The 16,192-nt window shown below is 35.7% G+C and overlaps 1 protein-coding gene across 16 annotated transcripts in view; it reads left to right on the top strand.

Moving 5' to 3' along the window:
- CSPP1 (centrosome and spindle pole associated protein 1) overlaps positions 1 to 16,192 on the top strand; it is a 61,004-nt gene that overhangs the window by 164 nt on the left and 44,648 nt on the right. For 4 of the 16 annotated variants that reach the window (XM_072034553.1, XM_072034547.1, XM_072034554.1 and 1 more), the window contains exons 1-9: positions 94 to 191; positions 569 to 757; positions 4,183 to 4,286; positions 5,264 to 5,314; positions 5,575 to 5,671; positions 9,009 to 9,109; positions 9,832 to 9,855; positions 12,209 to 12,289; positions 15,310 to 15,411. In XM_072034553.1, the coding sequence (XP_071890654.1) occupies positions 4,185 to 4,286; positions 5,264 to 5,314; positions 5,575 to 5,671; positions 9,009 to 9,109; positions 9,832 to 9,855; positions 12,209 to 12,289; positions 15,310 to 15,411 (558 nt within the window). In that variant the 5' untranslated portion in view covers positions 94 to 191; positions 569 to 757; positions 4,183 to 4,184. Of the gene's footprint in view, positions 1 to 59; positions 192 to 568; positions 758 to 4,182; positions 4,287 to 5,263; positions 5,315 to 5,574; positions 5,672 to 9,008; positions 9,110 to 9,831; positions 9,856 to 12,208; positions 12,290 to 15,309; positions 15,412 to 16,192 lie in introns of those variants that run through there. The other 12 variants (XM_072034556.1, XM_072034555.1, XM_072034546.1 and 9 more) reach the window with 11 other exon arrangements.

Raw genomic sequence — 16,192 nt, 5'->3', positions numbered from 1 at the left:
GCACCGGGCACCCCCCCGGGGGTGGTTTTGTGGGGCCGGGGAGCCGAGGAGGGCTCGGGCGGCCCCGGTGGGGGGCAGCGAGCCCCGGGCGGCTTCCCGGGGGGAGCCGCTGCCTGCGCGGCCGTTGCCTGACAACGGGGCGCCGCGCCGGGGGGGAGCGCCTCACAGCGCCTCAGCGTGCCCCGGGCAGGGTCCGGTTTGCTTTGCTTTGTTTTATTTTGTTTTGTTTTGTTTTATTTTGTTTTATTTGGGTTGGGTTTGTTTTGGTTTGGTTTGGTTGGGGTGGCAGCAGCAGGCCGAGGGAGGGGGGAGAGGCGTTGCGCCGAGCTGCCGCGGGGGGAGAAGTGAAGCTCTTCCTTCCCCTGAAGGTTTCCCCAAATCGCCTTCTTGCCGGCCCAACAGGCGGGTTCTGGAGGAGGTAAACTCGTAGGGTGAGAGGAGGTAAACTGGTGAGGCTCGCCGGCGTGGTGCGTTGGTCATTAATGCCCTTCGTAGTTGCGAAACACCTCGTTTTTAATTGGAGTTTATTCGTGAGCATCCAGACCGTGGGTGTTTTGTGCTTTTTCAGATAAGAATCAAAAAGAAAGGAAGGTGAGAGATGCAAAGCCCACTCTTCTGACAGCGAGAGGTTCTTCTGCATGCTACTCAAAGGGAGGAGAGAGAAGCAGCCAGTGCTGCCTGGCCTCAGGGTGCAGGAGGCTCAGGGAAAGCTTTAAAAAATATTTCTGAGTGAAGCAATTATGAGGCCACGTAACCTGTAAGTAGAATTACTACACACGACATATAGCAGCTTCTTTAAAACACTTCACTCCCCTGCTGCCCTTGCTGCAGTTTATATGGAAGGGAATTGCCACTTGTCTGGCTTTCCTGATGCACAAAGTAGACAGGATCTGCCCAATGACAGGGGCTGATTTCAAGTCTTCTGCCCTTGCTTTCTTGAGCAAACACAAGAGAAAGAAAGAGTAAAAAGGTGAATGTTTCTTTAGGTGATAAAATAGATGCACAGTATGCAAACAGGTACAACACACACAAAATAATACATATGCTAATAGGCGGTTTGAATGTCCTGAATGCAGACATACATTATTAACTGTGTTTGGGTGTAGATCCAATATCCATCTCTGTTCAAACTTGACTTCTCTTGAATGTCTGTGTGCTTTCCACTGCCTGGTGTATTTGACCAAGTTGAAGTCTATGTAGCTGGCTTTGTAGTTATTTGGAATTGCTTTTATGAAACAATACAATTTAAAAGAAGTAGGCTATGAAAAAATGAAGTTATATCTTCTTGAAAGTTAAAATATATAAAATATATGTTTTCTTCGGGGCTTTTTCCAACACTAGTTGAATAAATAGTATATTTAATGTAATTTTCATTTGAATCATACAGTGTTTTGCAAGTGAAAACACAAGTTTTAAACTGACAGATTTTTGCTGTCAAAAATCTATACTTTGAATAGTATTTACAAAATGCTGTTTTCCAAAAAAACATGAAAAATCTGTTGTTTGCACCTAGTAATTTTGGGGACTTGCAGTTTATTGTTAGGTTTTCACGTGGTCTCACTTTCCCTTCTGCTCTCCACACGTGCCCTACAAGCAATGCCTTCAAACTTAGTTTTGAGCCTGCTACTTTTGCTGGTAATAGTTGCAGGGGTCTAGAAATTCACACAGTCCATTCAGTCACCTTGCTAGACTGAAAATAGACTATTTTATTTAGAGGTGAATTGGTTTTAAGTTGGCAGGCTCTACCTCACTCAGTTTCTGCAGTCATATGAGGCCAGTTTGAAATTAATAGTTCACTGTGAATTTAGCACAGTAGCCTCCAATGTAGTTCATTGTGTAACTGGGGACTGTGATAGCACTCTTTTCAGATAGAAATATATAACTTTTAATTTTTTACTCTTATTAATCAGGATCTCTTTGCTTGATACAGTAGGTCATAAAAATATAATTATTCAGTAAGATATTTGCTTATGTATGTTTTCTGAACTCAGCAATGTGTCACATTCAAATTGTCAGTGCTTTGCTGATAATATATAAGAAAAGGTCTTATTTTTTTCTTTCTTTTTCATTCTCTATCAGCATAATACACTCTTTTCACATATCTCAAAGTTTCTGCTCGTGCATATTGTAGGAAAATGAAGCAGAAGGATGTAAGACATAAAACATCTAGGTATTTTCTGAGATGCATTTGGCCACTTTTCCATGTTACTTAGCAGGTGTGCTGGACCATAAGTGTGAGCTTTCTTCATGTCAACTGAATGTGTAGTTCAACTTCAAAACACAAGGACAAAACAGTTAGGGCATTATATTGCCCTTATAAGCAATATGAATAAAAGTGTGGAATGTTACAATATTCATTGTGTTCCTCATGCCAGATAGAAACTATGCTGCAAATATTCCTTTCCTTATGTAATAGCTCAGATTAGGTTTGGTACCATTCCAATACAGTGACTTAGAAACAGTTCTAGAGCTTATGAATGTTAGTGTAAATAGAGATTAAAAATTCAGACTTTAGAGTCACTAAGCCTTTGGGAAGTCTTTCTCACAGTGCCTCCTCCACACAGTAATTTATTTTCCTGTTGATGGCTCCAACTTGTAAGTTGTTTAATATGACAAGCTGTTTTTTTCCATTCATAACAGGTTTTTAATTACTCTTATGTAACTTAATAGGCTAAATAAAAGTCATCAGTGCCTGGAAACTTATTCTCTTCTCGATTTCTTTTATCTGTTATCACTATTCAAAACTAACGAGATTAAAGATTTAGGACAAATCAGATGGGGGAAATTTATTTTTGGATTTGCTTGTCCTGTATTACCACTAGGAGTTGTAAATAGGCTGTCCTAGTTCTGCCTCCTTTGTAACAATGTTAAATTTCATATTATGAATCAAAAAGAGCACTAATGTAAGACACAAAGTTTAAACCAGATGTATTCCTTAAATTCAAGTAATTGCATATTAGCTTCATTTGTCTGCAGAGGTTTTGACATTTTCTCTTCATCTCATTTTTCATAGAAAACATTTATATTATTCTCCCTGAACACATTATTCTATGTTTTTCTATTTAGTGTCTTATTCTGCTGGGCTTTCTGTCTGCGTTTTTTCATTTCCTTGACTTTCTTCCTGAAAGTGTCTCCTAATATGTTCTTATCATTGGCTTATAGTTTATTTCATATAATCTATAAGCTTTAGGAGATACTGAATTAGCCTTAATAAAACTGCTCTGCAGTCTGTACTTAGATACTGGATGTGATGGGATTGCTTCCTAAGACCTTCCTAAGCCAATGCTGGAGTTGTGTGGTTAGCATTAGAGGGATGTAAGGGTCTTAATTTTCTTCTCAGCCTCACTCTTCCTCTAAATGTAAAATACAACAGATTTTTTTATATCCATAGGATTAGTTTCACATGACTTCTCCAGTGGAGTTGGTGAAAAAGCTGAGTGGAGATTAGGATGAGTGGGCTTCTGTGCAGTGAATCTTCTTTTTTCTTTCTTTCCCATGGTTACTTAGCAAGCAGTTTTACAGTACTTCTTGTTCTGATAAGGCTGTCTAAACAAAGGATATTTGAAGTCTTTGTGCATGCCCTAACTTCTGTGCCATTTCATTTTCATTATTTCTAGTTGCATTGATTTTTATTATCGGGTTATCTAGATACAGCAGTGTACAGTAATGCAGTGCTAAAATTTCAGCTCTGAAGAGCTTTCAGTTGCATAGGCAAGATGCACAAGTAATGGAAGAGAGGTAATCAGCTGTTCCCCTAGTACATGTTTTATTACAGATGAGTGGCTTGTCTCATTGCAAGGCAATGCTGATGATATCCATATTACAATTAGTGTAGAATAGTAGCTGTTCTTATAACCTTTGCTGTTTTATTGATGCAGAAGGTAACAATACACTGTCAGCTCCAAAAGATTAGAGAAATATCTTCAGACATCATGATTCCTGATTTTACTTTTTATTTTATTTTATTTTTTTATTTTTTCCTGGTGAAACATCAAGTAATATCCTCCATAGATGGGTTTCGTAAGTCTGTTGTTTATTTAACCCAGCAAAGATCTTAAGGCATGCAGTTCTGAGGGCAATACATGAGCATAACTTAACTACTGTCTTAAGCAACTGCAATGGAGCTTTAAGTTTCTGTTGTTCTGACACATGCCTCGTTCTTTGTCATTTCTATTACCTTAGAAATGATGGCAGAAGACTTAGAAAAATTCATTGAAGATCAGAAGGCCAAGTTGGCACAAGATAAGGCAGAACTTGAAAATGATCCACCTTACATGGAAATAAGGGTAAGAAGATTAAATAGCTTCACTTAATTTAAACACGTTTTGAAGGTCTTGATTTAAGTTTGCTTTTACTATGCTCTTAAAATTGTATTTGTTGTTAAAGTATATACTAAAGATCTATCTAGGCAAAGACAATTCTAATATAAATGCTCTTTATCTACATTTATGTAGATTTTTAAAAATGTGTGTGCCACCAGGCATACACAATAACTTTTTTTTTTTTTTTTTTAACAAGTGGGAAAACTCTTGTAAATGCTTATTGTTCTTCCTTTCCCCTGCAGTGGAGTTGATGAGCAAGGAACAGCTTTCTGCCCACTCCCAAGAATGGGTGGTGGGATGGAAGGTGAAAATAGTCTCAACATTTTTGATAAGTCAACTAGGAAATTATAAAAGTTAAATTATTTAATACAATCAGTTCAACAAAATCTGTCCTTAGCATGATTTTCCTAACAGAAAGTTTAGTGCCTAATTCTAAAGCTATAAAGGCGTTGTAATTTGCAGATCGCTGTTGTGTAATAGTGCCAGTACTTGGTAAAACATTGCACCTGAATTATTTAGCTACAGCATCTCTTAGCTAGCTGGAATTAAGTCCTCTGTTTAAAATAAATAAATAAATATGCTTTTGGGGACTTGTCTCTTTTGCCTCCTGTTCGACTCAGCCCCAAAGTGTGAACTTTTAACAGCAATTATCATATTCAATTCCTGGATTTGTTTCATCAGAAGGTTATGGAAATTTATTTCCCTGTGTGTGGGTAATATAAGTATTTTTACCTAATTATAATACTTTTCTCAAAAAAGTTAATTTTTAGGGCCTGTTGGACTTTATTTTTGCGTCCTCTGCTCAGAGCAAGTTTAAGGAGAAAGAATGTTTCCAGCGTATAGTTTGATAAAGTCCTAAGCTATGTGATGGAAACGTAGTTACAGCGAGCAGATACTTTCATCTTGCCCTGTAATACCTTGCAATTCTTTTTTGTTTTCAGGCAGAATGCAATACGTCAGTTCTTCCTGCACAGGAAACAGAGACAGTATGTGTAAGCTGTGAAAACATTGTGGAAGTATATTTTAGAGCAGTTTATGATATGAAACTTACTGAAGTTATCACTTACCCCGTAATATAGAGGAAAAACTACTTTTTTGATAGTATCGGTGAAATTTATAAGCTGTTCTGTATGTTGCTATCCAACATTGTTTTCAATCTTTCTATTCTCAAGTGCTAATAATTATGTTAATAATGTTGTTTTTAGGTGTTGTTTCTTTCACTTTGTGATGATGCAAACTTTTTTTTTTCCAGAATAAGGAATCTGAGAAGCTTTCTGAGACTAGCAAAATGTTAATCTCCATGTCTAAAGAAAATATACCTCCAAATAGTCAACAGAACTGTCCTTTAGGTATAGTATATAATTTTTGTCTGTCTTCAGGGTTTAAATAGCATTTGACTACCTTTGAGAATTTTTGGAAGGGAATTACTGCTTTTTAATTATAAGAAGTTCATTATAATTGAAGTGCTTATGAATTCTTTATTCTTCCAAATGTCTTGGGATTGTGTGGCTTTTTGTTTTTGTATTTAATTAGTTTTTCTGAGATTTGAATAAGGAAAATATGCCAAATACCTTTTTTTTTCCCACCTTCTTGTAAAGGTAGCTCTGTTTAAAAAACAAGACCAAACATTGGCTCATCTACAGTAGATAATCTGTTTATATCCTGTTATGTTTTGGGTACTTGGAGGAAAAGCTGTGGAAGTCCATCTTTCATACAGACCATCAGCTTGCTGCCAAAGGGTTCTTTCTTTCTCTGTGCCTTGTGCCAGGGAAGCCAAGGATAGCTTTTCTTTCAGCCTCGAAGCTTAAGAGGCCCACTCCAACTTGGCTAAAGCAAACACAGTTAAATTAATTTTTCTTTTAAATGCTAAATGTCTTTTAAACTTCTAGGCTTAGAGTACTAAACTGGTTTTGTTGCTTTTATAATAATAATAAGAAAAAGTTGTAATGTAGTTACACATTATCCAAGGAAAGAATAAGCACTGAGTTTTGGCTGAAGTCTGAACTAGTGAAATGGTTAGATTTGTTTTGTGGTTGTGCTGTGACTAGACAGTTTAATCGCCATTTTCTTTAAGAATACATATTGTCTCATTTTCTTTCTTTTCCCTGTGTCCTTTGTGACTTCTGTTTGAAAATGTGTGATGGTGTTCATTTCTCTATTTTATTCTGTATTGCGACAGCCTTGCTTACTTGTCAAACCATCTGCTTTCTTTAGGCACTGCTACTTTTCCTTTGTTACAGTTGTAGCTCAGGTTTGTTCTGACAGCTGTTGTGTATCCTCCTCCTTGTTGCGTGGTAACTCTTTTCTTTCCTATGTAGACTCTTTGGCTTTGTACCATTAATTTCCATACTGTATTTCTGGTGTAATTCTGCAGCATCCAGTAAAATATTTTATTTTATTTTAAAGAACATGTGTCAATGGATATTTGATATTATTAACATAACACCAATCTAATCTACCTTTTAAATAAGTACTCCTACTACATTTAATGTTATGTCCTTTCTATAATTTTAACAGAATTTGTCACCAGAAATGTGCATGCCTTAATTTAAAAAGGGAGCTGAATGTGTGAATCTGAGGGTTTGAACTGGTCTTAAATAAAGCCATCTCTTTTATGAAGATTTATAATTGGAACTTCCAACCATCAGCAAGACAAGCTCTTCTAAAACCTTTACAGGAAAAATTCACTAAAAATGACCTGACATGATAAATGAATATTATTTGCTGCCAGAATTCATAATTGATAGACTTGGTTAGAGGACAAAACACTCTAATAGTGTCTGCCTTACATTTTGGACAGTTTTATTTTGATCAGCAGGTTAGTCCAGGTGGTGATATTTCTTTGCTTAACTGTGGGAATACACAATGTGGAAGACAGAACACAGCAGGCAGTGCTCTTCTTTTGTATCCCAATGGCTGTGACAGGCCACTGCATACCAGGCTAGTTTAATATTAAAATAATTTTTTCTCTTGTTGGAGGTCCATCATAACACACACCATGATGTGTTTAGTATTATACATTGTTTTTTTTTATGTTGATATCTAAATATGTTAATGCACAATGAAATATTACAGGTGAGGGACGTTCAAGTGATCTTAAATGAAAAGCAGCAAGTAGGTATTGCTATAATAATCATTTGGATGCTGACCACGCTGGGTTATTAGTGGATTGTTATTAGTGCTATTGGCTGGTTCTGGATTAAAGCAATGTAATTTCCTTTGGGTTAAGTTAGATACGAGCTTGTTTTGAGTTACTGCTATAGATCTAACGGTAGATATGAGAAGCTGGCAGAATTGAGTGGGGTTGTTCAGCATAGTTATTTCTCAACATATTAAATGCGTGCAAACTTTTATGTGAAAATGCATTTGAAATCTTAATGTTTTCCAAAAAAAAAAAAAAAAAGTTCAGTATGAGTGTGTACAGTTAATGGAATATGAAATAAATATGAAATAAATAGAGTAAACAAAAGCAGAAAACTATTGAAAAGTAAAATATCTCCTAACAGAAGAATTCAGATAGAAATGCACACAAGTTTAGGATGAATGTTTGTGAAACGGAGTATTTTTGCCCTGCTAGCCTATCTCCCTTAACTTTTTGAAGTAGGTATTTCTCAGGTATCTCATAAATAGGTGAGATAATTGTCTTATAATTGTCTTCTCAGTGCTTTCCTGATGGCCAACCAAAAAGGTCTGCTGTAATAAAATGAGCTTTAAACCGTTTTTGTTTGAATACTTCAAGTATTTAAATCAAAGCACCTGCTTCTCTCTTTTTTTTTTTTTTTGTACTGTGTTTTACTGGGTTCTTTGAGGTTACCACTAACCTTGAAAATTCCTCTTTTCCCTCTCACTCCCTGCTATTTGTTTTTACAAAGACCACAAGAAATAGAAATGCTTTCAGTGAAACGTCAGGCAATTAAAAAAACAGTTGCAACCTTTTTCTTGTGTGGTTTTCTGGAATTCGCTAGGTGTCTGTGGGGAGTGGTGAAAATTTCAGCAGAAGTGGCCTTCTCAGGCAGAGGATGTTTCTTATAAAGTAGTTCAAAATGTATTTTGGGAACACCAAACAACTTCCCCAACATTATATTGTAGGAGTACAGCTTTTACAAGACCAGACAGTAGCCTTGGAAATGTGCTAAATGTGTGTTTTGGGCCTGTTACAATAAAAACGCTGAAGTGGGAAGAAGTGAATAAAGAAGCCACACAGATTTCATGTGTTTTGTGATGAAGGAGCAGCTTGTTGCTTTCTGGTTGCTAAGTTTGTTGTATCTTGTGTGGTAAGCAGTGCTTAAAATATCAGAGTATTTTAAGAAGTAACATATCAAATAAAAGAGATTCCTTTGAAACATATGTCACTAAAAGAAACTATGTAAAATAACCTGAATATTGCAGATAGTTACCCTATTCAAATTATGTTGCTTGTTTTTTTTAGTGGGGAGAAAAAAAATGCAAGGATTAGAGAGAAAACTAGCATCCAAAAAACCTATCCATTCTTCTAGAAAGCATAGAATGCTTTCCACCTAAGTAGTCATACAGAGATGTTTTTTTATTTCAGTTGTTTTATAATTTCTGGTTGCGTATTTTTTTTATTGCTCATGTCTAACAAAAATCCAGATGTATCTTTTGCGTTATGTGCTTTGTATTGATACCAAATAGTATGATAATAATATTTAAGAGTTAAACTTTCAGGTGACTATGGCTTGAGTTTACCTCTTGGAGAAGAATATGAACGAAAAAAACATAAGCTAAAAGAGGAACTTCGGCAAGATTATAGGCGATATCTTTCTCAGGTAAAGGTTCTTGTCTGGTTGCCTGAGTTTAATGAGTCTTTTACAATGACTCTCTCATTTTAATTGAATATAACAGAACAAAATTGTGGAGAATCTTTATAAGAAGTCACTTGTTATGAATGATGGCTGCTTTTGAAGACTTTTGGAATGAAAGTAATTTCAAAATGTCACCACTAGGAACCGTTAAGTATTTTAGTCTTCTACAAGTCTCGTTGCTATGAGATTACATATTACACAGTGCTTTTTATTCTGAATTCCTTTATTTGTCTCTTTACTTATTTTGTAGTTTCTTAAGAATTTAAAATATCATTTGTTACTTCCTCAAGTATTCTGTGGTCTGTAATTCAGCTAAGAATATTGCTGTAATCAGTGTGACTCCATTTCCTGGCTTCATTTCAGTTTTAGAAATAAAATAACTTTGATGCTCTGCTTAGCAGAACTTATTATATGCAACGATAGTAATTTAAAACTGAAAGGGTATGAAACGAAATGTCATAATCTTGGGAATATTCCGTATCGCTTCTTAATGTACCAGATCTTAGTCAATCAGGAAAAACAAATCAGGAAGCAAGTAATTTCTGTTGGAAAATGCTTATTATCGGTGCCTTTACTACTTAAAATGAAAGAATGGATCTGGTCTAAGAAAAGAATTATTTATTGCAAATTCAAATATTCTTGAATAAAAGACACTTGTTGAATAGTATCTTTTCCCTGACTTTTAGGGTATTTCACAGGCAAAAAGAAAGGTAGGGTGCCTGCAATATCTTGTTTTTCTTTTTTCTTTTTCTTTTTTTTCCCCTTCAAATTAGTGGCTTTTTGCTTTGTTTGAAAGCTTCATGCTCTTTGAATTTAAAACAAAAATCATTACTTTTTTGTGCTTTGTGTATTTGTGTGCTCTGTAGTGATTAGTTGTGATTAACAGCATTGTTTGCATTGTGCAGAATGATTGCTTATTTATTATTTTCCATTAATATGATTTAAAAACACTTACTGATTGCTCTTTTCTTTTGCAATTGCTGTTGTTGCTATCTGATGCTGACTACGCAAAGGTTTATTTTAGTAGACATTTGCTGCAAGGCCTTTTGTAAGTTAGATAGGTGTTATAAGGTCAGATACACATACTTAAAGCTGGGATAAAATAATGAGCTCTCAAATATTATAATGCCATTGGAATCAGAGTTACGGCTTTTTCCTTCACTATGGAATCTCGTCAGTGGTGCACAGGAGAGCGGTGGAGCCAGTTATTCATCACCTAGTGGTTCAGAATGCAAGAATAAAATACCAGAGGCACATCTTTATGAGCTTTTTTTACAATTACAGTAATTTTGTTGTATGTTGTTATACAGTTATGTATATAAGATATTAACTTTCATATTTTTAATGTGTGTCCAGGTTGAAGTTGCTTAATCTGAACAATAAAGGACCAGGAGCTAGTGTGGTGGAAAAACAACCTTCTGTTTTTTTTTGTTTTTTTTTTTTTTTTTTTGAGCTATGATTAACATGCCTATGATAGAAATTAACTATATTAGCACACACTGGAATTCCTGACTAACAACAGCAATAACAAAATTAACTGGCTTCTTAACTTTTAATCAATATGATTCTTATATAATTGTTGCTTCTTGTTTAATCTGAAACTTCAGGTTATTTTCCAAATTAGAATATTGTGTGAAAACCTGAACTGTTTTATAATTCCCACCAAAGTATCCAAATAGCATCATTTTTATGTTGACTTCTAGTATTTTATTCTCAACTGAATTTCAGTTTTACACATTTAGGTATACGAGCTTATTTTTTTTGTAAGCTATGAGATAATCTTTTTTTTTATTATTATTATTGCATAGAGAGTGAGTGCAACTCTTAGCAGCTCTCACAGTGATTTTTTGGTTAGTAACTCATTTAGTTGTGCTTATGTAGAAAATGCAATTTCCATATCAGTTTCTGTGTTTTGGCAAATAGCTTTTTAACATCTGAGGTAATCTCTACAGATGTTTGAAGTATGAAAAGAGTTATGGGGTAGAGGCGATTACCGTTCATTTATTTTTGTCTACTAAAAATAACTTAGTTCTCCATTAATTTAGTTTTCTCTGTGTTTGAATATTTGCATAGTTATTAAATTCCTTAGATCTTTTAATGTGAAGTTGTGGAATATAATTTATAGTGTAAATGTACCGAAACAAGTAGAGCTCTTACCTGTTTACATGCCTGTTGGTTTTCAGGCTAAGTTACAGCATAGATAATGGAAGGAAACTTCCATTCTAGTGAAATGCCATAACTAACACGTTCCCATCACTGGCCATGCCACAGAAGTAGACGATCTTTTTATTAAATGTAATCAGATTTTATAAAACATTATTTGATCGACTGAGAGTGGCCTGAGGATGCTTTTAGTAAGTGAGTGGTGTACGAAGGAACCACTAGACCTGGAAACGAAGGATGTATTCCAGCATTGATTGGTGTTTGGTTTGAAAGGCTGGTATTTTGACTAGCTGTGCAGCCCTGATTCCAAGCTGTGGCCTGGGGAGCGATACTGATCCACAACACAGTGTGTTCAGCTGGAAGGTCTGTTCTGAAAGTGACTGATGGTCCACAAGGAACAGCAAGGTTTGGTGATGGATCATTATTATGAAAAGTTTGGCGACTACTGTTGCTGAAAACAGATAGTATCGATACCTATGTATATCAAGTGGTGTCTGTGCTGATATTAGCATGGGTTCCATTTGTTAAAATAAGAGGTAGGTGTACATCTGAAGTTAGAGAAGTCAGTTTTTCATCTTAAGTATGGTAATGTCTTGGAAAATTCCTCTAATGCTTGTAATTTTACTCCAAAAATCAGTAATTTTTTGAATATCTGATACACAGGCTACGTAATCCTTGTAATAGTAGTGTATTAAGAAAGCCCTTTGCTTTCCATATTCCTTCACTTCATTTTTCTGTTCTGAAAGCATCCTGCATTTTCAGAATGTGAAGCTCATCAGTCTTTTTTCATTAAATCGATCAGATATATTTCAACAAATATAATTTCTAGCAACTGCTTAGCGATAAGATTTGGTATTTTAAAATATATTGAATGATGCTTATTATTTTTTTTTAACGTAGAAAAATTACCTGACTACTGGTGAAGTAGATCCTTATACTCAGGGATTATCTCTTCCTATTGATGAGCGAAGGTCTGCCAAGGTGAGTGCCTGGAGGAAATTAAGCTTGTGTATAACCTGAAAGTGAACCCAGATGTTTAAACTGACACAAAAGATATTTCTACATAAGATTTTTCATTTTTACACCGGTTTTCCAAGTGAACATTTTTGGAGGTCATCATTAGAATAATTTTCAGAAACGTAGTCTTTAAATATTGATATTTTTTTAATACCTATCAGGCTTTTGTAATCCTAGGATACTTCTACTTTAATTTGTAGATAATTAGCTGTGTAATTCTATACTGATATCAGCTGGAGGTTTGCTGCTTCTAATTCATACATACAGAGCACTTGCTGTGTTGAAAAGCTCTTGTGGTTGTGCTTGTTCTTTATTCAGCAGTCCATATTGATCAAATAAAAGACGTTCTTATGATTATGTACACTTTTCTAATTTGTTACCCTTCGTAGTGCAGTCTGGGGATAAGATCAATTTTCTACAGTGATATTACTGTCACTTCCTATCAGAACAAAAAGAAGTTTTCTTTCTGCTATACACAACTTGTTTTGATTTCTTCCTCTGCACACTGCCTGCTTAATCTTGTGTTATTTTTCTTTTTGTACAAATAAATCCAAGAATCTAAATAAAAGCTAATCTTTTATCTCACATACTGCCTGCTGTTAATATAAGTGTCTTCTCACTTTCTGTTTTTCTTTGAGCTTATGTGTATTGGTGTGTTTTGAGAAAAGCACGTGTTCTCTCTCTGCATTTAGCCCCTTTTGATCTCCCTGAGATTTCTTAACAGTTTATAGTCTTCTTTTCCTATGTTGGAGAAAGATATCAGCTAGAACAGTCTCTCTGTTGGTGGAGGTTAGTTATGAAGATGCAATGTGCATGTGTGGAATTTATTAACATCTGTTCCATTCTTCTGATGCATGGTACGATTCATTGAAAGCCTAAATCAGTCTTACAGGAGTCACTCTGCTCTTTCTGCCCTCACACAGTTTGCTTTATATTCCCTGTTCCTTTCTTGTGCTTTCTTGGAAGTTGATCCAGGAAGTTGAATCAGCAGAAACATCATAATTTATTAAATATTTTTGCTGATTCAGTTTGTAATGATCAGTCGAACTCTAGTTGAGATGCAAGAAAAAGAGAAACTGTTTCTGGATGAGGACTGCACTGTTGCACTTTTAATCTATAGCTATCTATTTTTAAACCTCCGCTGCTTTGGAATTGCATTCTTACTCTGTGTTTGGGGTGACGCAGTCACGGTAATACGGCACAAGACTTGTTAGGGAATGTGTTGGTCCTGCCCTTGCTGTGCTTATTTGTTCTTTCTGCCTCTCTTATGCTGGCAATAATGTTTGGCCATATGAGGAGCCACATGATATCTCAAACAAATGAAAACTACTGTTATGAAAAAGCCTCAAATCCCAAAATGTATTAGTGCTTAAACAAGGGAGGCAGCGAGAATGAAATGCCCTGGAAAGGGGAAGCATGTGGTTTTGTGCCAAGCTTATGCTGAGTTTAACTTGGCTTCAAGTCCTTCTGAACTTTGTGTTAACCCTTGTTGGCATGTGTGCCAAAACAGTGAACGATAAAGTATCTTAATTTTGTGGAAATTAAAGACATATCTGGACTTGGAACATGCCTGATCTTTGGTTTTATATCATAGCTGTTCAACCTTGAGTTAAGATTTTCTGTACAAGCACGTTTTATCTTCTTTATCCATTTATTTATTGCTATTGTAGAAACTAAAAGCTGCCAGAAGATGTCACACTGTGCCCTGCTAAACAGTTAGTGTCTGCACAGATGATGATTAGAGGCTAACACATGCATCTTTGTTTTCTGTACTTGGTAAAATGTGCTGTCACACAGTGTACCGAATTTTCTGCTGACTGTTTTTGTCAGCTTTTAACCTTTTGAAGACAATGCTAGTTTCTCAGCTGTGGAGAATATCCCTAGGGCACCTTTCATAACTGTCCTCAAGTTTTACATTGTCAGTGTCAGAAACCCATTAGACACAAAGATTGAAATGAGCCATTTTTGGGGGAGCATTGGTCTTATTTGTAAAACTATTACTAAGCTGGTATTTCTATGCTGATGGAGGTATAAATTCTTTTTGTTTGAAATCTGGTCACGGGAAAGTATATTTATATATAATGTTGAAATTTTTTAATGGCTTTTGCCTTTTATTGGAAAATTCTGCAGTGGAGTATAGAACGTGGTTCATAATACTGTAGTATAATTCTCCTTTTCCTCATTCACATTATACAGGTTGGAATTAGGTAGTATAAGAGATGCCCCTTGCTCTGAACATTAAGTAGCAATATCAGAAAATAATCCAAATTAAAGTTTGTTCTCCCTGAAGACTGGTATATTTCTTAATATAGTAAGTTGTTAACGTACAAGTCCTGCATATTTTTAGACCTGAGCCAGCTGTTTATAATGTCACCTTGCAAAACTAGCTAATAATTCTTGCACAAGGTGAAGACTGATTTTTTTTTTTGCATTTTTGACACTTCTTGCAGTCAGCTTAACTGCTCATTTAAATTTGACAGTTCAAATTATATCCTAAGCTCTAGTTGACACATCTTGTCTGTACGTGTATTTGTTGTCTTGTTTTAATTGAGTGGAGCAAGTGACAACTAATCTGAGCATAAAAAATGGTGTGTTTTAAAATCATCTTTAAATACATTAATATTCACAATTAGGAATTAACTTCTGATTTCCAAAGAACTAAGGCTCCAAAACAATTTTGGAATAGATGTAGCAGGAGGAAACCTACCTGTTTTTGAGATGCAACTTGATACACAGTGTTACTGGGGACTAGACTTCATGTCCAGGAAGCTACTTTCTGCTCTGGAGATCTCCAATTAAGAGCAAGTACTGTGTGCTGATAATGAACACCCCACCCCCCAAAGCAATTCAAGTCCTATCTGTGCATTGCAAAGAAGAGGGGGGGGGGTTACAGCTTGCTTGTATTCATTTAATACCGTACTGTGAAGTTAAAAGCAACTTCTCAAAGTGCAAAATTATGATTTATTTCTCAATGCCTGTTTTAGGAGAAACTACGGCTTGAAAGAAACAAGGAGTACAATCAATATCTCAGGGATAAAGAAGAATGGAATGAAAAGATAAGGAAATTAGGGAGGAAAAACACAGAGGTAATATAATTCTACTTATATTGATACAAAAGAGAGCATAAATGATCTTGCTGATTGTTTTATCACTGACTAAGACATACAAAGTAAGATAAAAGAAGCAAAAAACATTGTTTAATTATGCCACAGCTTTATAGGTGTATCTAACAAGTCCTGGTTATGAGCCATGCAGTAGAGTTCTTGATTCCTTTAGTCATGTCTGTCTGGTAGAAGAGTGCTTTCATTCTCTGCATCTCTGAAGGAATTCCCTAGATTGTTCTTGCTGGTAAAAGTGGTGGCCAAGGAAACTGTCTCTCAGGACAAAATACCGAGTCCTGCACAGTGCTCCTCAGCTTTTTTTGTAGCTGCCTTTTCCTCAGTCCATGTCCAGTCCATGAGAAAGCAGATTAGATGCTAGCTGTCCAGTATGTGGTGCTGTGCAATTGTGAATCAACAAAAACTCATGAATATAGACTTAAGTGCATGCATAATTGAACTCAGATTCTGAGCTGAGGCCTTTCATTTATATGTTGATGTGTTACAATGCCAGGGACAGATTTCTCTTCCAGAGATTCTTAGGTTATAGGCACCCATGAATTTGCCACCATTGCCTCATGCTTAATCTATTAGATCTTAGAGAAGGTCTAATGCCAGCTTTGCTTTTCTTTGTCAGACATGGAAGGGAAGAAGTTCAGACTAAACTTTGTCCCCCTTTGCTCCCCCCCCTAATTACTCAAAATCTCAGGTGAAGGACCTGTAAAGATGTAGCTGTTATTACCCACAGCCCATTTGGTGTTTTTGTTAC

This window comes from Anas platyrhynchos, chromosome 2, assembly GCF_047663525.1.
Source record: "Anas platyrhynchos isolate ZD024472 breed Pekin duck chromosome 2, IASCAAS_PekinDuck_T2T, whole genome shotgun sequence".
In the NCBI taxonomy this organism is placed as follows: Eukaryota; Metazoa; Chordata; class Aves; order Anseriformes; family Anatidae; genus Anas; species Anas platyrhynchos.
The sequence above is the reverse complement of the archived record's forward strand: the minus strand, read 5'-3'. Positions and strand labels throughout refer to the sequence as shown.